Below are 19,000 nucleotides of genomic sequence, written 5' to 3' on the forward strand. Positions count from 1 at the left end.
TTGACAAAGGGAATTGTATACGGGATTGATTGAATCCTCGACATCGTGGTTCATCCGATGAGATCATCGTGGAACATGTGGGAGCCAACATGGGTATCCAGATCCCGCTGTTGGTTATTGACCGGAGAGTCATCTCGGTCATGTCTACATGTCTCCCGAACCCGTAGGGTCTACACACTTAAGGTTCGGTGACGCTAGGGTTGTAGAGATATTAGTATGTGGAAATCCGAAAGTCGTTTGGAGTCCCGGATGAGATCCCGGACGTCACGAGGAGTTCCGGAATGGTCCAGACGTAAAGATTTATATATGGGAAGTCCTATTTTGGCCACCGGAAAATGTTCGGGATTTTTCGGTATTGTACCGGGAAGGTTCTAGAAGGTTCCGAAGTGGGGCCCACCTGCATGGGGGGACCCACATGAACGTGGGTAGTGGGGGCAAGGCCCCACACCCCTGGTCAAGGCGCACCAAGATCCCACCTTAGAAGGAATAAGATCATATCCCGAAGGGATAAGATCAAGATCCCTAAAAAGGGGATAACAATCGGTGGGGAAGGGAAATGATGGGATTTCTTTCCCCCACCTTTGCCAACGCCCCAATGGACTTGGAGGGCAAGAAACCAGCCCCCTCCACCCCTATATATAGTGGGGAGGCGCATGGGAGCGGGACCCCAAGCCCTGGCGCCTCCCTCCCTCCCGTGACACCTCTTCCTCCCCGCTTGCGCTTGGCGAAGCCCTGCCGGGATCCCGCTACTTCCACCACCACGCCGTCGTGCTGCTGGATCTCCATCAACTTCTCCTCCCCCCTTGCTGGATCAAGAAGGAGGAGACATCCCCGCTCCGTACGTGTGTTGAACGCGTAGGTGACGTCCGTTCGGCGCTAGGATCATCGGTGATTTGGACCACGACGAATACGACTCCATCAACCCCGTTCTCTTGAATGCTTCCGCTCGCGATCTACAAGGGTATGTAGATGCACTCCTCCCCTCTCGTTGCTAGCATCTCCTAGATCGATCTTGGTGACACGTAGGAAAATTTTGAATTTCTGCTACGTTCCCCAATAGTGGTATCAGAGCCAGGTTTATGTGTAGATTCTATGCACGAGTAGAACACAAAGTAGTTGTGGGCGATGATTTGTTCAATTTGCTTACCTTACTAGTCTTATCTTGATTCGGCGGCATTGTGGGATGAAGCGGCCCGGACCGACCTTACACGTACTCTTCCGTGAGACAGGTTCCACCGACTGACATGCACTTGATGCATAAGGTGGCTAGCGGGTGTCTGTCTTTCCCACTTTAGTTGGATCGGATTCGATGAAAAGGGTCCTTATGAAGGGTAAATAGCAATTGGCATATCACCGTTGTGGCTTTTGCGTAGGTAAGAAACGTTCTTGCTAGAAACCCATAGCAGCCACGTAAAACATGCAACAACAATTAGAAGACGTCTAACTTGTTTTTGCAGGGTATGCTATGTGATGTGATATGGCCAAAAGGATGTGATGAATGATATATGTGATGTATGAGATTGATCATGTTCTTGTAATAGGAATCACGACTTGCATGTCGATGAGTATGACAACCGGCAGGAGCCATAGGAGTTGTCTTAATTTATTGTATGACCTGTGTGTCAATGAAAAACGCCATGTAATTACTTTACTTTATTGCTAACCGTTAGCCATAGTAGTAGAAGTAATAGTTGGCGAGACAACTTCATGAAGACACGATGATGGAGATCATGATGATGGAGATCATGGTGTCATGCCATTGACGAAGGTGATCATGTCGCGCCTCGAAGATGGAGATCAAAAGGCGCAAGATGATATTGGCCATATCATGTCACTTTATGATTTGCATGTGATGTTTGTCATGTTTACATCTTATTTGCTTAGAACGACGGTAGCATAAGTAAGATGATCCCTCACTAAAATTTCAAGAAATGTGTTCCCCCAAACTGTGCACCGTTGCGAAGGTTCGTTGTTTTGAAGCACCACGTGATGATCGGGTGTGATAGATTCTAACGTTCGCATACAACGGGTGTTGACGAGCCTAGCATGTACAGACATGGCCTCGGAACACAAGCAAAACACTTAGGTTGACTTGACGAGCCTAGCATGTACAGACATGGCCTCGGAACACAAGAGACCGAAAGGTCGAACATGAGTCGTATAGTAGATACAATAACCATGGAGATGTTCACCGATGATGACTAGTCCGTCTCACGTGATGATCGGACACGGCCTAGTCGATTCGGATCATGTATCACTTAGATGACTAGAGGGATGTCTATCTAAGTGGGAGTTCATTAAATAATCAGATGAACTTAATTATCATGAACATAGTCAAAAGGTCTTTGCAAATAATGTCGTAGCTTACGCTTTAGTTCTACTAAGATATGTTCCTAGAGAAAATTTAGTTGAAAGTTGATAGTAGCAATTATGCGGACTGGGTCCGTAAACTGAGGATTGTCCTCATTGCTGCACAGAAGGCTTATGTCCTTAATGCACCGCTCGGTGTGCTGAACCTCGAGCGTCGTCTGTAGATGTCGCGAAACATCTGACATACACGTTTTGATGACTACGTGATAGTTCAGTGTGTGATGCTAATGGTTTAAAATTGTGGCGCCAAAGACGTTTTTGAAACGTCGCAGAACATATGAGATGTTCCAAAGACTGAAATTGGGATTTCAGACTAGTGCCCACGTCAAGAGGTATGAGACCTCTAACAAGTTTCTTAAGTCTGCAAACTAAGGGAGAAAAGCTCAATCGTTGAGCATGTGCTCAGATTGTCTGAGTACTACAATCACTTGAATCGAGTGGGAGTTAATCTTCCAGATGAGATAGTGATGGTTCTCCATAGTCACTGCCACCAAGCTATTAGAGCTTCGTGATGAACTATAACATATCAGGGATAGACATGATGATCCTTGAGCAACTCGCGATGTTTGACACCGCGAAAGTAGAAATCAAGAAGGAGCATCAATTGTTGATGGTTAGTAAAACCACTAGTTTCTAGAAGGGCAAGGGCAAGAAGGGATACTTTATGAAACGGCAAATCAGTTGCTGCTCTAGTGAAGAAACCCAAGGTTAAACCCAAACCCGAGACTAAGTGCTTCTGAAATGAGGGGAACGGTCACTGAAGCAGAACTACCCTAGATACTTCGTAGATGAGAAGGCTGGCAAGGTCGACAGAAGTATATTGGATATACATTATATTAATGTGTACTTTACTAGTACTCCTAGTAGCACCAGGGTATTAGATACCGGTTCGGTTGCTAAGTGTTACTAACTCGAAATAAAAGCTGCGGAATAAACGGAGACTAGCTAAAGGTGAGATGACGATATGTGCTGGAAGTGTTTCCAAGGTTGATGTGATCAAGCATCGCATGCTCCCTCTACCATCGAGATTGGGGTTAAACCTGAATAATTATTATTTGGTGTTTGCGTTGAGCATAGACGTGATTGGATTATGTTTATCGCAATACGGTTATTCATTAAAGGAGAATAATGGTTACTATGTCTATTTGAATAATACCTTCAATGGTCTTGCACCTAAAATGAATGGTTTATTGAATCTCGATCGTAGTGATACACATGTTCATGCCAAAAGATATAAGATTGTAATGATAGTACCACATACTTGTGGCACTGCTATTTGAGTCATATTGGGATAAAACGCATGAAGAAGCTCCATGTTGATGGATCATTGGACTCACTCGTTTTTGAAAAGTTTGAGACATGCGAACCATGTCTATTGGTATATATGCATGAAGAAACTCCATACAGATGGATCGTTTGGACTCACTTGATTTTGAATCACTTGAGACATGCAAATCATACCACATGGGCAAGATGACTGAAAGGCCTCGTTTTCAGTGAGATGGAACAAGAGAGCAACTTGTTGGAAGTAATACATTTGATGTGTGCAGTCCAATGAGTGCTGAGGCATGCAGTGGATATCGTTATGTTCTTACTTCACAGATGATTTCAGTAGATGCTGAGTATATTTACTTGATGAAACACAAGTCTGAATTATTGAAAGGTTCAAGTAATTTCAGAGTGAAGTTGAAGATCGTCGTGACAAGAGGATAAAATGTCTGTGATATGATCATAGAGATGAATATCTGAGTTACGAGTTTGGCACACAATTAAGAAATTGTAGAAATTGTTTCACAACTAATACCGCCTGGAACACCATAGTGTGATGGTGTGTCCGAACATCATAACTGCACCCTATTGGATATGGTGCATATCATGATGTCTCTTATCAAATTACACTATCGTTTATGGGTTAGGCACTAGAGACAACCGCATTCACTTTAAATAGGGCACCACGCAATTCTGTTGAGACGACACCATATGAACTATGGTTTAGAGAAACCTAAGCTGTCGTTTCTTAAAAGTTCGGGGCTACGACGCATATGTGAAAAAGTTTCAGGCTGATAGCTCGAACCCAAAGCGGATAAATGCATCTTCATAGAATACCCAAAATAGTTGGGTATACCTCCTATTTCAGATCTGGAAGCAAAAGTGATTGTTTCTAGAAACGGGTCCTTTCTCGAGGAAAATTTTCTCTCGAAAGAATTGAGTGGGAGGATGGAGACTTGATGAGGTTATTGAACCATGACTTCAACTAGTGTGTAGCAGGGCATAGGAAGTTGTTCCTGTGGCACCTACACCAATTGAAGTGGAAGCTTATGATAGTGATCATGAAACTTCGGATCAAGTCGCTACCAAACCTCGTAGGACAACAAGGATGCGTACTACTTCAGAGTGGTACGTAATCCTGTCTTGGAAGTCATGTTGCTAGACAACAATGAACCTACGAGCTATGGAGAAGCGATGGTGGGCCCGGATTCCGACGAATGGCTCGAGGCCATAAAATCCGAGAGAGGATCCATGTATAAAAACAAAGTGTAGACTTTGGAAGAACTACTTGATGGTCGTAAGGCTGTTGGGTGCAGATGGATTTTAAAAGGAAGACAGACAATGATGGTAAGTGTCACCATTAAGAAAGCTCGACTTGTCGTTAAGATGTTTTCCGACAAGTTCAAGGAGTTGACTACGATGAGATTTTCTCACTCGTAGCGATGCTAAGAGTCTGTTGGAATTATATTAGCAGTTACTGCATTATTTATGAAATCTTGCAGATAGGATGTCAAAACATTGTTTCCTCGACGATTTTCTTGAGGAAAGGTTGTATGTGATACAACCAGAAGGTTTTGTCAATCCTGAAAGATGCTAACAAGTATGCAAAGCTCCAGCAATCCTTCTAAGGATTGGAGTAAGCATCTCGGAGTTGGAATGTACGCTTTGATGAGATGATCAAAGATTTTGGGTTTTACAAAGTTTATGAGAAACTTGTATTTCCAAAGAAGTGAGTGGGAGCACTATAGAATTTTTGATGAGTATATGTTGTTAACATATTGTTGATCAGAAATGACGTAGAATTTCTGGAAAGCATACAGGGTAATTTGAAAAGTGTTTTTCAATGGAAAACCTGGATTAAGCTACTTGAACATTGAGCATCAAGATCTATAAGGATAGATCAAAAACGCTTAATAGTACTTTCAAATGAATACATACTGTGACAAGATTTTGAAGGAGTTCAAAATAGATCAGCAAAGAAGGAGTTCTTGGCTGTGTTACAAGGTGTGAGTATTGAGTAAGACTCAAGACCTGACCACGACAGAAGAGAGAGAAAGGACGAACGTCGTCCCCTATGCTTTAGATGTAGGCTCTACAGTATGCTATGCTGTGTACCGCACCTGAAGTGTGCCTTGCCATGAGTTAGTCAAGGGGTACAATAGTGATCCGGGAATGGATCACATGACAGCGGTCGAACTTATCCTTAGTATCTAGTGGACTAAGGAATTTTCTCGATTATGGAGGTGGTAAAACAGTTCGTCGTAAAGGGTTACGTTGATGCAAACTTTGACACTAATCCGGATGACTCTGAGTAGTAAACCGGATTCGTATAGTAGAGCAGTTATTTGGAATAGCTCCAAGTAGCGCGTGGTAGCTACATCTACAAGATGACATAGAGATTTGTAAAGCACACACGGATCTGAATGTTGCAGACCCGTTGACTAAAATCTCTCTCGTAAGCATAACATGATCAAACCCTAGAACTCATTGAGTGTTAATCACATGGTGATGTGGACTAGATTATTGACTCTAGTGAACTTTCAGTGTTAATCACATGGTGATGTGAACTAGATTATTGACTCTAGTGCAAGTGGGAGACAGTTGGAAATATGCCTTAGAGGCAATAATAAAATGGTTATTATTGTATTTCCTTGTTCATGATAATTGTCTGTTGTTCATGCTATAATTGTATTAACTGGAAACCGTAATACATGTGTGAATACATAGACCACAACATGTCCCTAGTAAGCCTCTAGTTGACTAGCTCGTTGATCAATAGATGGTTATGGTTTCCTGACCATGGACATTGGATGTCATTGATAACGGGATCACATCATTAGGAGAATGATGTGATGACAAGACCCAATCCTAAGCATAGCACAAGATCGTGTAGTTCGTTTGCTAGAGCTTTTCTAATGTCAAGTATCATTTCCTTAGACCATGAGATTGTGCAACTCCCGGATACCGTAGGAATGCTTTGGGTGTACCAAACGTCACAACGTAACTGGGTGGCTATAAAGGTGCACTACAGGTATCTCCGAAAGTGTCTGTTGGGTTGGCACGAATCGAGACTGGGATTTGTCACTCCGTATGACGGAGAGGTATCTCTGGGCCCACTCGGTAATGCATCATCATAATGAGCTCAATGTGACCAAGTGTTTGGTCACGGGATCATGCATTACGGTACGAGTAAAGTGACTTGCCGGTAACGAGATTGAACAAGGTATTGGGATACCGACGATCGAATCTCGGGCAAGTAACGTACCGATTGACAAAGGGAATTGTATACGGGATTGATTGAATCCTCAACATCGTGGTTCATCCGATGAGATCATCGTGGAACATGTGGGAGCCAACATGGGTATCCAGATCCCGCTGTTGGTTATTGACCGGAGAGTCATCTCGGTCATGTCTGCATGTCTCCCGAACCCGTAGGGTCTACACACTTAAGGTTCGATGAAGCTAGGGTTGTAGAGATATTAGTATGCGGAAATCCGAAAGTCGTTCGGAGTCCCGGATGAGATCCCGGACGTCACGAGGAGTTCCGGAATGGTCCGGACGTAAAGATTTATATATGGGAAGTCCTATTTTGGCCACCGGAAAATGTTCGGGATTTTTCGGTATTGTACCGGGAAGGTTCTAGAAGGTTCCGAAGTGGGCCCACCTGCATGGGGGGACCCACATGAACGTGGGTAGTGGGGGCAAGGCCCCACACCCCTGGTCAAGGCGCACCAAGATCCCACCTTAGAAGGAATAAGATCATATCCCGAAGGGATAAGATCAAGATCCCTAAAAAAGGGGGATAACAATCGGTGGGGAAGGGAAATGATGGGATTTCTTGCCCCCACCTTTGCCAACGCCCCAATGGACTTGGAGGGCAAGAAACCAGCCCCCTCCACCCCTATATATAGTGGGGAGGCGCATGGGAGCAGGACCCCAAGCCCTGGCGCCTCCCTCCCTCCCGTGACACCTCTTCCTCCCCGCTTGCGCTTGGCGAAGCCCTGCCGGGATCCCGCTACTTCCACCACCACGCCGTCGTGCTACTGGATCTCCATCAACTTCTCCTCCCCCCTTGCTGGATCAAGAAGGAGGAGACGTCCCCGCTCCGTACGTGTGTTGAACGCGTAGGTGACGTCCGTTCGGCGCTAGGATCATCGGTGATTTGGATCACGACGAATACGACTCCATCAACCCCGTTCTCTTGAATGCTTCCGCTCGCGATCTACAAGGGTATGTAGATGCACTCCTCCCCTCTCGTTGCTAGCATCTCCTAGATCGATCTTGGTGACACGTAGGAAAATTTTGAATTTCTGCTACGTTCCCCAACACTACACACTTCAGGTTCGATGACGCTAGGGTTATAGGGAATAGATATACGTGGTTACCGAATGTTGTTCGGAGTCCCGGATGAGATCCCGGACATCACGAGGAGTTCCGGAATGGTCCGGAGGTAAAGATTTATATATGTGAAGTCCTGTTTTGGTCACCGGAAAAGTTTCGGGTGCTATCGGTAACGTACCGGGACCACCGGGAGGGTCCCGGGGGTCCACCAGGTGGGGCCACCGGCCCCAGAGGGATGCGTGGGCCAAGTGTGGGAAGGGACCAGCCCCTAGGTGGCTGGTGCGCCTCCCACAAGGGGCTCAAGGCGCAGGGAAGGGGGGGAAGGGGGAAACCCTAGGCTCAGATGGGCCTAAGGCCCACCTAGTGGTGCGCCCCCCCCCCCTCTCTCCCCCTTTGGCCGCCCCTCCAAGTCCCATCTAGGGCACGCCGCACCCCTTTGGGGGGAACCCTAGATGGGGACGCAGCCCCTCCCCCTCCCCTATATATAGTGGGGGTTTTGGGGCTGCCATAGACATGAGAACATCTCTCTCTTGGCGCAGCCCTACCATTCTCCCTCCTCGTCTCTCGTAGTGCTTGGCGAAGCCCTGCTGGAGTGCCACGATCCTCCATCACCACCATGCCGTTGTGCTGCTGCTGGACGGAGTCTTCCCCAACCTCTCCCTCTCTCCTTGCTGGATCAAGGCGTGGGAGACGTCACCGGGCTGCACGTGTGTTGAACGCGGAGGCGCCGTGGTTCGGCGCTTAGATCGGAATCAACCGCGATCTGAATCGCTACGAGTACGACTCCTTCATCCGCGTTCTTGCAACGCTTCCGCTTAGCGATCTACAATGGTATGTAGATGCACTCCCCTTCCCCTCGTTGCTAGATTACTCCATAGATTGATCTTGGTGATGCGTAGAAAATTTTGAATTTCTGCTACGTTCCCCGACACAGCCTTGGTCGCGGGGCATTCGAGACTACAGGGGGGCGGGACGCCGGCCACCGCCGTCGGCGGGCGGCGGCGCGGGGGGTGCCGGCCGGTCCTACAGGGCGGTGTTGGAAGGGAGAGTGGGGCCCTCAGATTGGAGGCTTCCGCACATGAATCTGGGGCCCGCAGCGACTAGGATGACGAGCGCGGCTGGTCAGGCGGAGGACGTGGGGAAGACCACACTGAATTTGAACGAGCCAATGGTGGTAAAGGACGGGCTGCCCACTCGGATGGAGACAGCTGCAGAGACCGGGGCGGCGTATCAGGGAGCGCCACGCGCAGAGAAAGACAAGCAGTTGGCAGTTGAGAGGGTCAGGGAGACCAGCCCGGTGGCCGAGGAGTTCAGGCAGAGGACCGCAGGCGAGACGTGGTTGGTGCAGGAGGATGATAAGGAGGATGGACAGGCTATGGTGACGGGGGCGGGCCAGGAGAGGCCGACCAACACGGACCCACAAGGAGCAGGTCAGGTGGCTTCGACTCTCTTGTCCGGACCACTGGATCCATTACGGCCGGATCGCGCGGTGGTCACGGACAGCCAGGCGGAGGCTACTTTGTCCTCGCCACAGGAGATCTTGGACCCGGAGTCCGCCATACCTCGGTCAGATCAGCTTTCGGAAGGATGGGCCCCGGTCACAGAGCTGATTGGCACGGAGACAGAGTTGGTGGGATGCGACAAAGGTGGACTGGGAGACCAACCGGACGCCTTGGATCTGACACAGGCAGAGGGCATGGAGGGGACTACGTCGATGGTGCATGCACAGAGGGACCCACAGAGGGTGGGAAACGAACTGGTGCTGCATGGCAGCCCACGTACGATGCTAGGTCCGGTCGAGAAGCTGACGGACAAAGAGGTGGCTGCCTTGGGCAATATCAAATCGTTCTGTGCAGGGCTGCTGAAGAAACTGGCACCTCCGCTTCTGAAGGAGATCGAGGGTCTGCGAGGGGTGCATGCGGGGCAAGGCCCGTTCATGCCTAGGCGCACGACCCACTCGACCGGGACGGGCGGTAACAATAAGAAGACGAGGACAACGGTTGCGGAGTCTGTGCTGCTCAAAGCACTTGGGATTGTGAGCGACGACCTGGCGGTCATGGAGGATGTGCTAGGTCAGCTCAGGGACATGTTCGATTCGCCGGTCCAGGAACAACAACTCCGGGTGATCGCGGCTATCTTCGGAAAGATTGTCCCCACCAACCTGGCAGGAGAGATGGAGCAGACGGCATGGGTGGTCATTTAGGCTAGTTTGTGGTGATCCGGAGGCCATTCACTACGATGTCATACATAGCCGTGGAGTTGGTGTGTTGGAACGTGAGAGGGCTCAACGGCCCGGCTAAGAGGAAGACGCTTAGGGAGTTTGTGGATACGGTGCGCGTCGCTATCATTTGTATTTTGGAGTCCAAACTGGAGAGGGTGGATCAGTTCACCATGTTGCAATGTATAGGTCCATCTTACGATGGTTTTGCTTACCTCCCTGCTTCGGAGACTAGGGGGGCATCATTGTGGGTTGGGACTCGTCCAAGGTGCAACTTTCTAACTTCGCGTTTGACACAAACTTCCTCACGGGTTTTGTGTCACCGTGGGAGGGACCCACTTGGTGGATGTCGGTAGTCTATGGGCCACAGTCCGATGCCCAGAAAATAACCTTCCTGGAAGACCTTGCGGAGAGGCGCACGCTTTGCCCGGGGCCGTGGCTAGTCATCGGGGATTTCAACTTGATTTTGCATGCGGCTGACAAGAGCAACAACAGGATTGACCGGAGAATTATGGGCAAATTTAAGAGATTCATTGATGATAATGCTCTCAAATAATTGTTCTTGCATGGTCGGAGGTTCACCTGGAGTAGTGAGAGGGAGGAGCCAACCTTGACCAAGATTGACAGGGTCTTTGTGTCGGTGGATTGGGAGATGGACCACCCGGACTGCCTCCTACAAGCCATGTCCACCTCGGCGTCAGATCATTGCCCTCTTTTCCTTGCGCTAGAAGAACACTTGCATCCGAAGAGATGATTTCGGTTCGAGCTATTCTGGGTCAAGCTTGAGGGCTTTCTGGAGGCGGTCAAAGAGGCCTGGGTGTGTGATGAAGGAATTACCGATCCTTTCCATCGACTGGATGTGCTACTAAGGAACACGGCCAAGTTCCTCACGGCCTGGGGACATCGCAGAGTTGGCAACATTAAGCTGCAAATCGTGTGTGCCAATCTGGTAATCCTAAGGTTTGATGTTGCACAGGAATCCAGGCAGCTGACGGAGGGAGAAAGATGGCTCAGGGCTTCTCTTAAGCATCTGGTGCTAGGGTTGGCGTCGCTCGAGAGAACTATCGCGCGACAGCGGTCGCGTATCAGATGGCTGCAAGAAGGCGACGCCAACACCGCGTTATTCCACCTGATTGCCAATGGAAGGAAGGCGAAGAATTTCATACCAGCGCTGTCGGTGGAGGGGCAGGTCATTACGGACCAGCAGGGCAAAGAGGAGGCGTTCTTTGAGGCTTACCAGGAGTTGCTTGGGAAAGACAGGGCGAGGGAGCACTCGTTAGATCTTGAGTTCTTGAACATTCCAAGACTAGACCTGTCCGAGCAGGATCTTGTGTTCGAGGAAGAGGAAATCTGGGCGGTGATTAAGGAGATGCCATCGTAGAAGGCACCAGGGCCCAATGGATTTATTGGGATATTTTTCCAGAAGGCATGGGAGATCGTCAAAAAGGATGTGATCGCGGCGATGAATAAGCTATTTCTGAATAATGGCCATGGCTTTGGTCTTCTCAATCAGGCGCTTATCACTCTCATTCCGAAATCGCCGGAAGCTTGCAGGATCAAGGATTTTAGGCCGATTTGTCTGTTACACAGTGCCCCAAAACTCGCTTCTAAGTTGCTGGCGTCGAGGCTTAGTAGACGCATGCCGGAGCTTGTTATCATTAACCAGTCGGCATTCATCAAGGGGCGGAATATACACGATAACTTCCTGTTGGTGAGACAGATGGCTAGATGACTGCACAAGAGGAAGGTTAAGGGGGCCATGCTCAAACTTGACATCTCACGAGCGTTCGATTCGCTATCATGGCCTTTTCTTTTCGAGGTGTTGAGAGCGAAGGGATTCTCGGAGAGATGGTTATCTTGGGTGGCAGTGTTACTCTCCACGGCTACGTCTAGAGTGGTGGTTAACGGATGCGCTGGCAAGAAATTCTCACACGCGTGCGGCCTGAGGCAGGGGGACTCGCTTTCGCCGTTCCTTTTTGTGATTGCCATGGATGTGCTCACTGCGATTGTAAGGAAAGCACATGATGATCAGATTCTGTCGAAGATCAATGGTTGTGGTCCACTTCAACGTCTGTCCTTGTACGCCGACGATGTGGTCCTATTTATCAAGCCTACGAGATCTGATCTGGAGTTTGTCACGGAGGCTCTTAGTATGTTTGGCGAGGCATCTGGGTTGATGGTCAACTTCGTGAAATCCTCTGCCATTCTGATCAGAGGAGATGAGGGGGATGAGGAAAGGCTGAGGAACATATTGCCGTGGAAGATTGATAAGTTTCCGTGCAAGTATCTAGGGCTGCAGCTCAGCATCAAGAATCTCTTAAGATCAGATTGGCAACCGATCGTTGATGCGGCCCTACGAATTCTACCTGGCTGGCAGCGGGGGATGGTGACTCGGCCGGGCAGGCTCATCTTAGTGAATCAAGTAATGAGGGCGAACAAAGGTTGCCGAGCATTTTTCTGGGCCGGATCGGAGGAGATTCACGGAGGGAAGTGCGCTGTGGCTTGGCAGAGGGTGTGTAGACCTAAACAGCTTGGCGGGCTGGGAGTTATCGATCTGCACAAGCAAGGCATAGCTCTTAGATTGAGATGGGAATGGCTTAAGTGAACTGATGAGTCAAGACCGTGGCAGGGGCTGAGTGCGATGATCGACAAGCAGACGCAGGAGGCGTTTACGAGCTTGGTGAGCTGGTCCATTGGAGATGGATCGAAAATCTTGTTCTGAAAAGACAGGTGGATGGTGGATGCACGGTTAAGGAGATTGCACCCTTACTCACGGCGAAGGTTCGGACACAGGTGGCCAACAGAAGATTACTGTGTGAGGGGATGTTCATGCATGCCTGGACGAATGACATCTCAGGCGAGCTAGACACGGATGGCCTCGCTCAATTCATCAAGCTCTGGGACATTCTGATCGAGGTCCACTTGCGGCAAGATGAGGAAGACAGGCCAGTCTGGGCTTGGAACCGCTCTGGGAACTACTCGGCTGCCTCGGCTTATCATATGATGTGTGAAGGTGGTATCAAATTCCAGGCGGCTGCAGCGATTTGGAAGTGCTGGGCGCCGTTGGGCTGCAAAATATTCATCTGGTTGGCCATCTTGCATAGACTCTGGACGCCAGATCGGCGTGCGCGCCATGGGTTGCAGGACACGACCTCGCCTTGCTATCTATGTGAGCAAGAGGAGGACACGGTGGAACACATGTTGATGCAATGCGTGTTTGCCAGGCAGGTTTGGCACCAGTGTTTCCTGGTTGTGGGGTGGAGCTTATCGATGCTGCCTACGGGACAGGACTCCTTGCAGGATTGGTGGGTCAGATCTAGGAAGCGGGTGGAGAAGGCGCAACGCAAGGAGTTTGACTCCTTTGTCATGTTGGTGTGTTGGTGTATTTGGAAGCAGAGGAACGGGAGAGTATTTGGTAGGAACGATACATGTAACGAACAAGGCACAGTTCGGATCATACTTAGAGAGCGACACCTTTGGGCGATCGCCAGAGAGAGAGGAGTGCAAACGGATAGTGAGTAGTCAGCTAGGGTTTTCGGAGTAGGGGTGGGTAGGCGTGCCGAGGGCGACGCCTGCAATCTGTAATGCTCTTGTAAATATCTTTCTCTCTTCTATAAAGCTAAGGTACGCTATTGGCGTACTCTTGAAAAAAAAGGTGTGGCCACATGGCTCCCCCACTCTGTCCATGGTTAAGTACATCCAACTTGCTAATTGGATCGATGCCGCAGCTAGCATGATCCGTAAATGATGCCGAATCAAGTTAAACAAGTAGGTAGAATCTATCGTGCAGATGTAGCGTATCTTTGAATTTTCAGACCTTGGTCGATGCGAATTGCACATGCCTGATGTTCCCGTTTTGTAGCTCTTGTTCTTAAATTATAAATAAATCTCTCCACCCTGCCTGTGGCGTGGGCGTGGATCACATTGAGCTTAGGTAGGACTAGTCAGCAGTATGGATCAGGTCATTAGCCGTGTATAAATAACAAGGGTTTAGTAGGCATATTGTGCAACCCACACGCCCCTCCCATCCCCTCTTGTACTACTAGGTACAAGAAGAAGCTGAGCTACAGCAATGGCGCCCAGAGCAGCTGCGGCCGTGGCCGTCGTGGCCTTGGTCTGCGCAGTGCAGTCGTCCCTCTCAGGGGCAGCCGTCCCGGGTCTGTCCCCTGGCTTCTACAAGACGACCTGCCCAGGGCTGGAGCAAATCGTGAACGCCCAAGTGACGGCGACCTTCAACAAAGACCAAGGTGTCGCTCCCGCCCTCCTGCGCGTCCTCTTCCACGACTGCTTTACGCAGGTAGGTTTCTGCATTACATGGATGAGAAATACTGTCTACTACTCCCTCCGTCCCATAATATAAGACGTTTTTGCATTGCTACTTTAACGTTGCAGGGCTGCGACGCGTCGGTGCTCATCAAAGGCCGCGGCACCGAGCAGATCCCCGGCGGAGCCAACGGGACTCTCCGCCGCGTGGCTCTGGACCTCATCGATCGCATCCACCGCGAGGCCCAAGCTGCCTGCGGTCGGGTGGTCTCATGCGCCGACGTTACCGTGCTCGCTACCCGCGACGCGCTGTTCAAGGCCGGCGGTCCCCGTTTCAACGTCGACCTGGGCCGGCTTGACTCGTTCGCCCCGGCGCCAGATAGGGTTAAGGACCTGCCCTCGCCCTTCGACGGCGCGGACAGGCACATCGAGGCCTTCAAGGCCCGCAAACTCAGCGCCGATGACCTGGTTTCCCTCTCCGGCGCGCACACCTTCGGTGTGGCCCACTGCGGGGTCATCCCACCCCGGGGCACCCATTCCATGGATCCCCAGCTCGCCAAGCAGCTACAGGAGAAATGCACCAAACCCACGGCAACAACCACGCAAGACCTCGACGTCCTCACGCCGCACGTCTTCGACAACAAGTACTACGTGGGCCTGACCCAGAAGAAGGGGATGTTCCTGTCCGACCAGTCGCTCATCGACCACCCGCTCACCAAGAACCTCGCCCTCGCCTTCTCCAAGAACCAGACAGCCTTCTTCATCGAGTTCGGCAAGTCGATGACCAAGATGACCGAGATGGGTGTGATCACCAGCAAGCTGCAGGGCGAGGTCCGGGCCGACTGCACCGTCGCAGGGAAGCCCCCCCGCATCGAGGCCGCCACCGCCGCCGACCAGGGGTTCACGGCCGACATGTAAGACATGTTCCATGCAACGTAGCGTTCCTCAGCTAACCGTGTCCGTGCGTATACGCACGCGAACGCGCGGTGGCTTATGTTGGTGTGTGCGTCTTGTGCTTGTGCTGCCTAGCTAGTACTACTCCTAGTTAGTTAATAATGAGCGGTCGGTTCACTTGCTTCCTAGCATAGGATTGATCGAGGTTCCTAGTTTTGGGACACCCTTGTAAGATCTTCGTCATGTCTTTTTCAGATTTCCAACATCCGTAATGTCATATTTTCATTTCAAGATAGTACTGTCTTCGACAAGCTGTGCATGTCACCTCTGTCTGGGAGGGTGGTGCTGTATGATGGTCGTCAACGCAGACAGCACCAGACCAGTACTGCTACCAAAACATGCCATCTTAACTACTCCGGAGTTAATTGCAAGAAATCATCACGGACTTCATTTGCAAAAAAAAATACCCAGTCCTTAATTATTTACAGAATTGACATACACCTCCCTGGATTTCACAAAGACGTCCTTATTCACAAAATAAAAAAGCAATCAGCCCACCTCGCACCCCCGTCGCATGCCTCCTACGAGCTGGTGGCTAGCCACCACGAGGCGGCCTCTGGAGAGATGACCTCCGACGACACACAAGTATAGGGGATTAATCGTAGTCCTTTCGATAAGTAACAGTGTCGAACCCAACGAGGAGCGAAAAAAATGATAAGCTGTTTCCAGCAAGATATTCTTTGCAGGTGCTGTAAGTAACAGTGGTAGATAGTATTGTAGCAATGTAATTCGTAACAAGTGACAAGTAACAAAAGTAGCAAGTGTGCAACAGGATAGCCCATTCCTTTTTGTAGCGAAGGATGGGCCTGAAAGTACTCTTATATAAAGCAAAGCGCTCCCGAGGACACATGGAAATTTCCGTCTAGTCATGTTCATCATGTTGAGTTGATTCGAGTTCGTTACTTTGATAATTTGATATGCGGATGGACCAGTGCTAAGGTGTTGTTCTTACTTGAACAAGCAACCCACTTATGATTACCCCCTCTCGCAAGCATCTGCAACTACGAAAGAACAATTAAGATAAATCTAACATGTGGATCCAAATCAGCCACTTATGAAATAACGCATAAATTAGGGTTTAAACTTCTATCACTCTAGCAACCCATAATCTACTTATTACTCCATAATGTCTTCCCTTAGGCCGAAAATATGGTGAAGTGTCATGTAGTCGATGTTCATACGACACCACTAAAGGTAGCAACAACATACCACTAGTAGAAAAAGGGCAATTTGTCCCGGTTCGTAAGGGTCATTTGTCCCGGTTGTTGAACCGGGACTAAAGTGTCGTTACTAATGCCCTAGGCCTTTAGTCCTGGTTCTTACATGAACCGGGACAGATGGGCCTCCACGTGGCCGGTGCGGTGAGCCCAGGCAGGAGGCCCTTTGGTCCCGGTTGGTGGCACCAACCGGGACCAATAGGCGTCCACGCGTCAGCAGCTGGCAGGAGATGAGGTTTTTGTTTTTTTAAAGGGAGTGGTTTAGGGGTTTTGGGGGGTTAATTTAGGTGTTTCATATATTGTGTTAGCTAGCTAATTAATAGAGAGAAGTGTCCTCTCTTATCTCTGTGCTTGGTCGACGCTACGTACTATACGTATAGAGAGGACTCGACACACTAGCTAGTAAGCAAATGAAGGAAACAGAAGATCGTCATGAACATATGCATACAGAGAGAAGTGATATCGACCACCTCTCCTTCTCCGAGAGATTGGTCGAACAACAAGTTCTCGTATATCTATCCGACGCTACTGGCTACATATATACTCCCTCCGTTCCTTTGTATAAGGTGTATTTGTTTTTTGAAAAGTCAAACGAGTGCAAGTTTGACCAAGTTTTTAGAAAAAATATATCAACATTCACAATTCAAAATTTGTATCATTTGATCCACCATGAAAAGTAGTTTCATATTTTATCTACTAGGTATTGCAGATGTTGTTATTTTATTCTATAATCTTGGTCAAACATTCAAATGGTCTTCTTGCACGGAAACCAATACACCTTATATTCTGGAACGGAGGGAGTACAATATAATTATCTCTTACAATATAATCTCCTAATTATATATGAACTCAGGGTCCACATGGTATTCTCCGTCTTTATCGATCACGTGGTCAAGAAAGAATGCCGCCAATTCCTCTTGAATTGCTCGCATACGATCTGGTGGTAGGAGTTCATCCCGCATCCGAAATATCTAATTTGAAGAAGGGGGTCAATACATATATATGTGAATAAATGAAACTCAACACAAATGATGGTAATAAAATAAAATTGTGAATATTATTATTTACACACTTCATATTGTTTGTCAGAGTAGCCCCACTCACAGGTCGTGTGGCGGATGGACTCGCAAATATAGTATCCACAGTAATTATTCCCGGCTTCCTGCCACAACTACTTTACAAAAAAATAGAGGTCAAACAAACTGATAAGCAAGCATGCTATAAATGGTATTGATGAAACTAGCACTTGAATCACTAGGAGATGCGCGGAACATGCTAGTAGTACTTACTTTCGGGTGTCTAAATTATAGCTTATTCGGCAGTCCCGGAGCTTTTGAGGTGAATTTTGTCCAAACCCTACCAGACAAAGAAAAAAATTACTTGATATCAGGAAATGAACAAAGTTGCCGATATATATGGTGCGATAATGATCGATTTAACTTACTTCTCGAGCATTTCAGTCATGTCTGCATACTCCTGGGGATCTTTTCGTCTCGAGTCTAAGACGGTTACTAGTCCCTGCTCAAGCTTAATCTCTAGGAGAATATAGTGGAACCTGCGCACGCATGCATAACTCATCAATTACATTACTATAACCTGGAGTAATAAGGGAAACCGAATATGCACAAGACAGTAACACTCACTTGAAGTTGTAAGGAAAGAGTATTATATCTTTGTTTTCATTATTACCAACGATCGTAGCAAGTTGGTCCCGGTCTCTCTGGCCTTAAATTCAACCGTATATGCATCTATGAGATTTGTGTTAATGAACCCAATATCACCAATTTGTCTTTTCTTCAATTCGGCGATCTTCAATCTGCATAATATAGTGAGGATAATTATAAATACATGCAATGAAAGAGTTGACCTATATATAGAGACTTAATGACAGAAGTAGTACTTACAGACAGTAGCAAGTGACCGTTAATTTATGGAGGGCATGTTGATTGAAAAACAGGAAGAACTCCTCAAATGGAACATTCAACAGATCAATTCCAATGAGGTCATGCTCCTCTTTAACTCTCAGCGTCAAAATATCCCCCCCCCCAGACTCTCTGCAGGTTTTCATGTACCAATCATGGAATCTTCACATCATTGTTGTTAGAGATCTTTCATCTTTGACGAGAGGCTTCCCGTACTCGTATCTGTGTTCGTCCACCTCCAAGAAATCATAATGTACATCGTCGGGCAAGTAATCTCCAAGATTAGTATAACCGGGCACCATCCTCGGATCATTAGCGACGATATCGCTAGACACCTTGAGCGGGGGGCACGATTGGTTTGCTTGTTCTTCGAGCTGGGCAATTTTTTTCCCAGCTCGTCGTTCTTTTAACCTTTGATCACTGATAGTACTTCCTGACCGCCCCGC

The 19,000-nt window shown here is 48.4% G+C and overlaps 1 protein-coding gene across 1 annotated transcript; it reads left to right on the top strand.

The window, feature by feature from the left end:
• The first annotated feature begins 14,122 nt into the window (after positions 1 to 14,122).
• Positions 14,123 to 15,650, top strand: LOC123076867 (peroxidase 12). Its single transcript, XM_044499013.1, has 2 exons — positions 14,123 to 14,495; positions 14,591 to 15,650. The coding sequence occupies exons 1-2, from the start codon at positions 14,271 to 14,273 to the stop codon at positions 15,377 to 15,379; spliced, it is 1,014 nt and encodes a 337-aa protein (XP_044354948.1). The 5' UTR covers positions 14,123 to 14,270; the 3' UTR covers positions 15,380 to 15,650.
• Positions 15,651 to 19,000: the final 3,350 nt, after the last annotated feature.

The sequence above is a fragment of the Triticum aestivum genome, chromosome 3D (genome assembly GCF_018294505.1).
Source record: "Triticum aestivum cultivar Chinese Spring chromosome 3D, IWGSC CS RefSeq v2.1, whole genome shotgun sequence".
In the NCBI taxonomy this organism is placed as follows: Eukaryota; Viridiplantae; Streptophyta; class Magnoliopsida; order Poales; family Poaceae; genus Triticum; species Triticum aestivum.